At 34.4% G+C, this 10550-nt stretch overlaps 2 protein-coding genes and 1 non-coding gene across 3 annotated transcripts; all 3 read right to left on the bottom strand.

Annotated features, from left to right (window-relative positions):
* Window positions 1-589: 589 nt before the first annotated feature.
* Window positions 590-2012, bottom strand: LOC120213295 (dolichyl-diphosphooligosaccharide--protein glycosyltransferase subunit 4A-like; the record flags this gene model as incomplete). The annotated part of the gene is made up of 2 exons (XM_039211468.1): window positions 590-823; window positions 1917-2012. Coding segments are annotated over 2 exons (210 nt in total), but the record flags the coding sequence as incomplete, so codon positions are not given.
* Window positions 2013-2164: 152 nt separating this feature from the next.
* Window positions 2165-2236, bottom strand: TRNAH-GUG. The gene has a single exon. It is a non-coding gene; the product is annotated as a tRNA-His (tRNA).
* Window positions 2237-3425: 1189 nt separating this feature from the next.
* Window positions 3426-8793, bottom strand: LOC120213292 (elongator complex protein 1). Its single transcript, XM_039211465.1, has 6 exons — window positions 8587-8793; window positions 7825-8158; window positions 4563-7638; window positions 4340-4438; window positions 3942-4260; window positions 3426-3634 (listed from the first exon to the last, which is right to left on the bottom strand). The coding sequence occupies exons 1-5, from the start codon at window positions 8743-8745 to the stop codon at window positions 3945-3947; spliced, it is 3984 nt and encodes a 1327-aa protein (XP_039067396.1). The 5' UTR covers window positions 8746-8793; the 3' UTR covers window positions 3426-3634; window positions 3942-3944.
* Between the last annotated feature and the right edge of the window lie 1757 nt (window positions 8794-10550).

Below are 10550 nucleotides of genomic sequence, written 5' to 3'. Positions count from 1 at the left end.
AAAACACGAAGATATATATATATATATAATTATAAAAAACCGTTTAAATTTGAATTAAATAGTATCATAATATTATAAATATTTATAATTAAATTTAAATAGAAACTCAAACAACCAGATTCAACTTAAAAAATTCAAATAAAGTTCGAGTTATTAAATAGGACTCGTCAAATCGAAATACTCAAAAAGAATTTATACGACTCAACCGAACGCTCACAACTCATCACTAGCCACTAGTATTCTAAGGACTAAGAAGGCAGGGGGAGCCTTTGTTTTCTGCCTTAAAAGGAAATCAATGAAAACATAGCTCAAACGAAATGCTAGTCTATGTTACTTTGAAATTAGATGTGAGTGTGAGATACGAGTATGCATATGATATAAATAAACTCTATTTCATATCTCTATACATATGTTCGAAAATGTATTGGTCACGGATACTTAAAGAAAAAACAAGAGTTGAAAGCAATTATCTAAATGCATGTACAAGTTCAAACATGCATATCATGTGGGGTTCAAACATGTACAAATTCTTATTTAAATGCATTGAAAAACTAAGTCAACATGCTTCAAATCATAAGAAAAATGGTTATAGATCAATCTTTAGTAGAAAAACAAAGTTGCAGTTCAATCATGCAAAGAAAACTAACATGTTACAAACATAAACTAAGTTCTTATCTAAAAGGTGCATATATTAGCTCAGTACAGGGTTTCAGTTTCCTTCATATTTTGGATCAGCCATCACATAATGGTAAGCAATTACCAGCGCAAATATAAAAATACCAAGAAAATTGGCAAGAAACCCCAGCTGTTGGTCATCAATCTTCTGCGTGAACATGTAAAATCCCCACAAATCAATGGCTCATCAAAAACCAAGCTTATATTGACAGTCTTGACATCAATGTAAAGTAAAGGTCAATGTTTGTTATTAGTCCCTGTACTATGAGTCAGGGCTAAAATTTACATGGCCTAAAAATAACCAAATTAGAATATAGGTGCTAAATTCACAAATTATGTATAGTACAAGGACTAATAGTATAACTTAACCTACAGTAAACTATGTGAAAGGTTATTCCAAACAAATTCAGACTAAAAATACTTCATTTCTTACACATAATGAGGCTTGCTATAAACAATCAACATTGTAGGGCATAACTACCAATCATTTCAATACTAAAATTACTTCTTTTCATCCAATTCTATTCATATTAACCAAACTCATGCTTCGAGAACTATTTACATAGCTTTACACATTGCTATAAGCAATTATCAGTAAAATGATAGAGATGCCATTCGTTTCTTCGGGTCTAAATGACTTCATCCAATTCTGAAAAATTAACTATAACTCGTGCAGCGAAAACTAATTGCACAGCTTTACGTATTACTACAAGCAAATATCAGTAAAATGAAAAAGAAACTAATTCAAACAAAAACGTAAGCTTTCTAATTTTTATTTTTCGCAAAGCTCAAATCAAAGAAGGAAAAAGATATAGAGCGATCGCAGTGGGATTCGAACCCACAACATTTAGATCCGGTATCTAACGCGATATCCACTCCGCTATGCCATGGATCTTATAAAATAATTATGACATTCATTTATATTAGTACAACAAATACCGGAAGCCTGCAAGTTCCAAAGACCTAAAAAAAAAAAGGAAATGTAATCTGCTCATACAGTGAATCTAAAAGAGATCGACGATCTGCTAAAATGTCTAAATGAAAAAGCAAAAAAAGTGAAGAAGAAGAAATGCAATACACACGCGCGCGCGCTCATATGTATATGATCTGCTTAGAGAAAGAGTGAATCTAGAAGAGATAGGCGATCTGATTTAAGATGGTTACAATTTTCTTCGATTATAAAGGAGAAAAACAAGAAACAGAGGCAATAAAGGGGAGGAATTGAATCAGAAGCAACGCACCTTTATGGATCGAGGAGAATCCAAAGCAACGAGCAGATCTCCAGCAAAACAAAAATGGAAAAATTTTTGAATAAGCGAAAACAAAAACGTCTTTGTTTAAGTCAATGAAAAACAGCAGAAGTTCCCATGAAATTTTTATAATTTGTAGCTGTCGGCAAAGATTTTGAGGAAGCAAAACGGCATGAGTCTTGGGCTCTTGTCAACAAAAAGTGGGCCAAAGTAACTGAGTTGAAAACTTAATGCAAAGCTGTGGCTGCTGGGATTCGAGCCCAGGTCTCCACGGCCACAACGTGGAATTCTTACCACTAAACTACAGCCACAAGTTGATCTCTTTCAAGAAATAATATTATAAATTATAATACTTTTCTTACATTTTATTTGACTTGTTTTAGAATTTATCTAATTATATTAATATATTTTTTGTATTTTTGTCATAAATATAAATATATTGCAACTATTTTTTTATGAAAACAATGATTTTAAAAATTATAAAAATAATAGATATACAACCCTTTAAGCTCCGTTTTAACTTATGAAAATATCTAGTTAATTGAAAAGATAATCATCATAGATAATAACATTTTTTTTAGAATTTTATTCTTATAATTTGTCCCATTCCCATCACGTTAAAAAAAATATCAATAGTGGTATTTCTCTTGGTAAATTATGGAAATGTATTTGTCGATTCTTATCATTTTAAATAAAATTTTCTTGAAATAATAAACTTTCTTGACATAATAAAATTTTCTTGACTATTTTTGTTTTATATTAATTAAATATTTAAATGGTGTTATACAAATTAAATAATACTTTAATATTTAATATATAATATATTTTTATTAATATTATGTTCATAATGTCTTTTATATTTCTTAAATATATTATTTACATATTACCTTATAATGTTGATTTGATTGAAATCATATAAAATTTATTCAAATTTGAGTCTTATTTTTCGTGTAAAAGTTTTACTTGTATATTTGAATTTAGTTTGATAATGAACATGTTAAAACTTAAAATTTTAAAATTATCTTATTTCTAAGTTCTTTAGGAGTTAAAAAAGATATTTTATTTGACACCCTTTGAAAAGCTTGATCATCATCTAAAAATAAATTTTCAACTCTAAACTATTTTTTGAATAATTTAAGCATTTATTTTTATTCACTAAGAAATATGTCGGAAGTAAATACAATTTATTTATTTATATAATTTTTAAACGTTATTTAATACAATAACTACATTAATAGTAATATATTATATATAATTCTTCTATATAAAACTTAGATAATATATCAACAAACAATTAGTGCAATTAGAAAAGATATTAGATTTCTTAAATAAAGTCAAAAATTTAAATCGAGACGCTATGAATGAACCAAATTAAGTTAGATTTTCATCAGAGGCTTGGGGTTCCGAGCAAGAACTAAGTTACTTTTACGGCCGTGTTATATGATCAAGTTACAGTATATTTTGGTAAATGGAAACACAAGCTTGTATAGTCTCTATTATTAAATAAAAGCTTAATTAAGCAAAAACATAATTAAGTAAAGCAGATGGAACAAATGCAAAATCCAATAAAGTTTCTAATGCCAAAGAAATGAAGGGTGGAAGATTTAGAAAGCTACTTCCATGGAATAAATAATCAGTGACTGCTATCTCCCGACTTCTCTCATCATCTCAAAATGCACAGCAGCTTGGGTGTATACATCCCCTTGGGCCTGTAGACAAGCAGTTGCGAATATTCGACGTTAGCCAATTGAATTCAAAGGGGTTTATCAGATTGTAACTAATGGCATGGATTCTGAAGCTGTGTTTGAAGAACGAATCATGAAGAAAGCGAAAAGTTATGGCAATGCAATTTTAGTTTATGTATGTGCATGGACAGGGGCATGCATGTTTACGAGGGGAACTACGCGAGATAAGATTCAAAACTAAGTTGGTTCAAAGCGACTTTGACATTGATGCAGCAGGAAAGTTATGCAGAATTTTGGACTGAGGAGGGTCATTGGCAAGAAATGAGCTAACCTGTCAAGGAGAAAAGAATACTCGACTGCACCATGAAAAAACATTTGAATCCTGCTGTTCCGTTTTCACTTTCTGTAGGTATCGCTCCAAAGTATGTGCCTGCTCATTTATTGTATCATCGGATAATGTATCTTCAGCTAGTCTGACTGCAGCCATGTGAGAAAGTTGAAAGTTCTCTCCCACGTGTTGCACCTTTCGAGCAGTTTCTTCCTCGCCAAGCATTACAAGAGAAACCAACAACGACTTTAGTTCCTTCCTTGCTCCAGCTGTTAGGGACATGGCTTTCAAGTGTTCTACAAGAGCCATCTCCTCGCCCGGGCTACAAAGTCAAGAAATGGTCTCAGCAAAATATATATAGATATAAGCAAGGAGATCCCGATACTTCAATAACCACATACCTGCCCGGACGAATTTTTCCTCTACTTCGCTGACGCCTAGTATCTCTTGCCCTGCTAGCTGCGGTTGAGGCAGTTGAAGCAGCAGAGCTTTTTCTTGTCCTGTTAATGCAGGAAGCAAACAGCACATTCAGAAATGGATGGAACTCAAAAACACAAAACATCACATGTTCTGCAACAAGCAATAAAAGCTACGTGTAAAACACAGAAGATACAGAACACGTACCCTCTGGTGTAGACACTCATTCCACTGAATGTACTACTAGCTTCTGAAGCAGTATCATCATCGAGGTCATTTATTGACCTTTCCTCTGACTGTAGCTTTGCTGCAAGAAGCAACCTTCTTTGCCGAACAGCTAAATAGCGAGTCAAATATTTCCCCACTTTCTCCAGCCCTTCCTTATATTCATCTATTAGGCTGCTTGCACATTCCAGTGCTGCATTTTTCACCAACAAGACTAAATCCTCTCCGCTATGCAAAAAGGCAACCCTCAACGCCTCCTCCCAATCCCTTGCACTGATTAGCAAATTAATTCCAGCATTAATATCTCCACAATATTCCAATGCAATCTTGGCAGCTTCTCCAGGTTTACCAAGGGCTTGGAGTTCCTCATAAAGCTCATGAGCCAGTTGCATTACTTCATTCTTTTCCAGCTTTAACAGCCCAGCAACTGTCAGCACACCACTCCAGTTACCACATTCACGATAAGCCTTCAAAGCCTTTTGCAAATTGGAGCAACACAAGTAAGTTGCAGCAGCATCTTCAAAGCATTTTTCATCACTGAGATGATCTCCCCAAGCGTCAAGGACCTGCCGTCTTCGAGTAGGATCAGTAATCAGCTGAAGTCCTAGAGGAAAAAGTTGAGGATTTTTCTTCATAAGGTTCATGCAATCAGAGAAATGGGCATCACCTGCAGATACAATATGTTTGAGAGCTTTCTCAAACCTGTGTAGCCTAAGGTCAATATTATAGCGCATCAAGAGAATAGGCATATGCTCCAATTCCTGGAGAAAGGGAAGAAATTCCTTAGGGTCTCGCTGTGAATTCAGTGCCACAATAGCTGCAAGGTTCAAATCATAAAGGCCCAAAGCAGCTTCAAAGACGGCCTCTGAATCTGATAACCACAGAAGATGTTTCAGAGCTTCTTCAGCAGAAGGGCAATTTACTTGTCTTGGGTCACCAGAACCTGATAACTCCATCTCCCGGATTATCTTTACCCTCTCTAAAGCCTCTTCAAGAGCAGGGGGTTCACTACGAGCTAGAGTGGTCAAAATACAGAGCTCCCTGGCAGGACTTTCAGATACTTGTTCCTCAAGAGCGCTCCTTACGGCCAGAAGCACTGACGATACCTTGTTATTCACATCTAAACTAGCACCAGAACCCTTGAACTCATTGGTTAATAGATCCTTTTGCTCCTTGCAGCATGGTGAAGAGAGAAATTTCTTGTAAAGTTTCTCCATCACATTTTCGTTTTTAATTGCACAAACAAAGTCAGTTATGTAACTCAAATTTTTTACTTGCTTGACAAACTCTGAAGCTAATTGATTGAACACCTGCAATCCACAATAATCAACAATCACATTGAAATCGATCCTGTGTCGCCTCACTATAAGAAGTGCATCCCTAAAGCGCCTTTGGTTCAAAGCATTGACAATTGAGGCTAGCACCAGTTTTCTCGGACAGATGCATTCCAGATTTCCTCGATTTGTTTGCAATATGACAGCAGCTTCATCTCCATGTAAAACCCCAATGATTTTGGCACCTCTTTCCCAAATATTTATGAAGTTAATATTCTCCTCTTCCTTTTGTTTGCTACCAGCATGGATAAAGTTTTCATATGTTAATTCTAATTCTCCATGCAATATATCACTGATGTCCACGATAAAGAGCAAATCCTGTTTTGTTGCAAGAATCAAATGTGTGATTACATTGTCAGCTAAATTAGAGTAAAATGAGAAACTGCTGCAGTTGCTGCATAGTATTTTCCTACCAACATGAAGCCTCCCCATATCATCAAGACCAAAAAGCAAAAGCTTTGATGGTTCAGTTGCACCAACTAGAACCACCTTCATCCAGGGGCAAGATGAAAAAAACCTTAACTCATCATGTTTAAAATCCCGTTTGTTAATTCCCAACTTAGATGTATATTCAAAAACTTCTCCACCATCAAACTGGACAAAAGCTGAACATTTTTTAGCAGGATTGGGAGTAATACCCATTACAAGTCCTTCCAACAAATTCTGATGTGAAACTTTTGCATGCCAGCCAGAGCAAGTCAGTAGACCTGGGACGCTATCCTCAGAACAAGCAAGCTCAATTTCCTGCAAATAGAAACCAAGAAGACTATCCTCATTTGAAGAGGTTTGGAAATAACAATTGATGTGATTGAATCCATGCTGAGAAACAGCAAGAAGCAGGTGTGAGTCCAGCCATGTAAGATGTACAAAGGAACCCACAGGCGTTTCAGATGCACACAGTTCCACACTAAATTCTTTGCCCTCCAGAGAATCCCAAGTGTCAGGCATAGGAAGCTCTGCAACACAGAGACAGCCATTTGATAAAAACGCAGCCAAGCGATTCTTACCAGCCATGGAATAAAAAACCATTTCTCGAACAGCACTTGGGAAATTAAGGCTAAATAAATGCATCGGAGGCGGCATTAAGAACAAAGAGAGGGGGGTCACAAGGATCTTAGAGCCATCTATAACTAAGGCTGTTGACTCATCCATGACAGCTGTTACCCAGATGAATTTGAAAACTGTGACCTGCCCATCAAGAGACCAACAAATTAATTGCTGTGACTTTGTTGGATCCCACATGAATCGAACTCCATCTTTCCTTGGGTATTTGATTTCATGCTTTAGATACCAATGGTTGTTGCTGAAAAGCCAGATCTTAAGAGAATCATAATTTCCAGATCTGACAACAGTCGCAAGAAGATCAGAACTGCAATTCCACTTCAGAAGTTCTACACTTGCATCAACTGGTTCACCAGTGTTAAATGAGTTTCTCTCTAATCCGTTCCTTTCATAGAAAACTATTGATGGACCCTCATTCTGTGCCTTCCTGTCACAAACGGTAGCAATTTTCGCTCCACTAGGCATCCACTCCAGAATAGACCCCATTAATTCCTTTGGCTCTGAGGAAGTATGTACTGTTCCAGCATCCCGCTCCCAGACCTTAAGCCTCTTATTTGAAGAAGATGAATTCAACACCTCGCTTAGAGTGGCAAAGTACTTCCCATCACCTCTCCAAGAGATGGGACTTCCAAACATTTCTCTGGATGAAAATCCGGGTTCACCTTAAACCAGGTTACACTCAATAAAAAACCAATACAAAAGCCAACAAAAGCAAAATATATGATAGAAAAAAAAACATTATTCTACATTTCCGACATAAGTATGAAGCGCACAAATACATGGAAATTCATTAGAGTCAGAAGTAAAAGGTCAAAAGAGATCACAGAAGAATGGAGGAAAATCCTTACACACGTCAACTCCATCAGGGTGGTCCTCCAATGCAGTCTCATACAACAAATCCCAATCATGAGTCATAACCAGTAATTGTCTGAAACCCGTGGTTACGCCAAGCAAGTCTCCATCCGGACTAGGTGAAATGCACTTGACTCCACCGTCGACCCGACCAACGACTTCTGTTTCCTTTCCATCCACGGAGTGCAGTAGCAAAAGCCCACAAGAAGTACCCACTATCAGTGCTTCTTTCTCCATAAGATAATCAAATGAGGTAATAACATCCTCAGGCTCCAAATCCAATGGATCGATTTCAGCTTGTAACGGAGCTTTTGACCACCCCCGTTCATTCTGAGAGATTCATCAACTCATGTCAACAAGTATACATGGTAATAGAAAAAAAAACTCGATTAAAAAACCCAAATCTCAAAGAACAAGTGTATAAGCTACATAACTAAGTGATGATTTTCTCCTAAAAATTCATTAGTCGTTTTGCTCCTTCCTAAACATTTTAGCAGAGTTCGTCTCACCTTAGAATTATAACAAATTCCCCATTTCACTAGATAAAAAAATGTGTTATTTCCTTCGCTAAAAAGAAAAAGAGAATGAAAAAGAACTTATAATAGTAAAAACTAAACCATCATCTTTCGAGATAAAAGTCAAGTCATAAAGTTCGATTCAGCTAACCATAAAACATTTATCGATTTAAAAAGAAATACCCATGATTTATTTGCACAATATTAAGTAATTAAAAAGAAGAAGAGAAAAGAAGAGCATACTTGGAGAGAAGAAAGATGGAGTGTGTAAATAAGATTATAGGAAGAAGCAAAGAAGAAGCGATTTCTCTCGATATCATATGCAGAGAACAGTAATACTTCGCCTTCTGATTGTAACTGAAGGTTCGATGTTATCTCCGAATAAAGCTTCAGGTTTTTCATCTTCTTTTCCTTATTTTCAAGAGCTGGAAAACCCTAGCAAAAATTGAAGCCAGTTAAAGTGGAATTAAGGGTTTTGATTTGAGGGTTTTAGTTTTGCGGTGATGAAAAGAAAGCCAAACCTAGTTAGAAAAATGTATAATTATGATTTTAGTCCTTTCACCATGTTGACATTTTAAAACGTATCCTCCTACTTTATTTTGACATAATTTAATCCTTTATAGTAAAATTAGTAATCTGTTTTTATTATATTGTATAATGAAAGTCTAAAGAGATGAAATCATATCAAATAAATTGAAAGATTAAATTCATCAAAATTATTTTTTTATGAATCCGAAGAGAATATAAGATAATATATGTCCAAACACTCTAAATCATATGATATTAAACGTTCATATTCTTATATACACAATACTCAAATCCGAGACATCAATTGATAACAACAAATATTTTAATCACTGAGATCGCTTAATTTGCACATCTATTAAAATCAATTTTAATATAATATATAAACTAAAATCATTATTATGAAAGAGCTTTAATAAGATATGCAATGTATGAATATTGTTTGGTGTATAATTATATATAGAAAAACCTTTAATCTTTGTTCAATTTTCACACACCAAAATCTTTATTCAAGATTTATCACTTAAAATTATTTGCACTAAAAATACCAAGGCTTTATTTATTAAATTAAACCAAAACCCCAAATTTAATTAATCCATGTTATTTATTAAATTAAACCAAAATCCCAAATTTAATTAATTCATATTAAATGTTACAATATTTAATACAAGAAACTCTTACGATCCATATTTTCCCATTCACAACACTAAAATTTAAACAATTAAATATCTAACACTTTATTTATTATATTAAATTAAAACCGCAAATTCAATTATTATATATATATATATATTTCTTGAATGATGTCACGATCTATGAGTTCTTGAATGACCGACAGTGGAGAATCGATGAACAAGATTTGAGAGATGTAGTAAGACCAGGAAACTTGGTTATACAATCGGCAACCATGCTACATTCACGGGGTGCCTAGGTAATATCAACGGCCCAACTTCAATCACGGAAATGTTGGATGGCACGAATAAGAGAAATTGAACTCGACTATGTTTCGGCTTCGAGAAGGAGCTTGATTACCTCAGAGCAATCGGATTGAAGATTACAATGCTCAAAATATAAGATATTCTCTCAACCCGAATTCCTCCATTCACAACACTAAGCTTTAAATCATTAACCATGCTTAAAGATCTAATACCTTAATGAATTCTCTATTCACAACACCAAAATTTAAACCATTAAGAATCTAACAACTTATCCCACTGATAATTAATATTGGTTTTATTTATTACATTAAATCAAAACCCCAAATCCAACTGATTCATATCAGATATTACTATAGTCAACACAATACACTCTCCTAATCCGAATTTTTCCATTCACAGTACCCAAGATGTAAACCATTAACAATATAACACCTTAGCAATTCAGATTTAAACCATCAACAATCAAACACCTTAGCAAGTCCTTCATTCACAACACACCACCAAGATTTAAATAATTGACCTTGCTTAAGGATCTAACACCTTATCCTAGTAAGCGAACTGATAATTAATTGATAATTGATTCAAATACAAATTTATTAAGAAAAATGAAAACACAAAATAACATAAAATGTACGTAGTTTGATTGAATCATTTTCGAAAAGGGAAACATAACAAGAAAGGTTTGATAAAAAGCTTTACACAATAATTCTAATAAATCAAACAATCAAAACGTGCATATGAAGC

This window comes from Hibiscus syriacus, unplaced genomic scaffold, assembly GCF_006381635.1.
Source record: "Hibiscus syriacus cultivar Baekdansim isolate YM2019G1 unplaced genomic scaffold, ASM638163v2 tig00110020_pilon, whole genome shotgun sequence".
In the NCBI taxonomy this organism is placed as follows: Eukaryota; Viridiplantae; Streptophyta; class Magnoliopsida; order Malvales; family Malvaceae; genus Hibiscus; species Hibiscus syriacus.
The sequence above is the reverse complement of the archived record's forward strand: the minus strand, read 5'-3'. Positions and strand labels throughout refer to the sequence as shown.

Excerpts from the sequence above, each read along its gene's own strand:
- LOC120213292 (XM_039211465.1), bottom strand. The coding sequence starts at position 8,745 with ATGAAAAACCTGAAGCTTTATTCGGAGATAACATCGAACCTTCAGTTA. Across the intron at positions 8,159-8,586 it reads TCCATCTTTCTTCTCTCCAA|AATGAACGGGGGTGGTCAAA; the intron begins GTATGCTCTTCT and ends TGAATCTCTCAG. Across the intron at positions 4,439-4,562 it reads ATGAGTGTCTACACCAGAGG|GACAAGAAAAAGCTCTGCTG; the intron begins GTACGTGTTCTG and ends CTGCATTAACAG.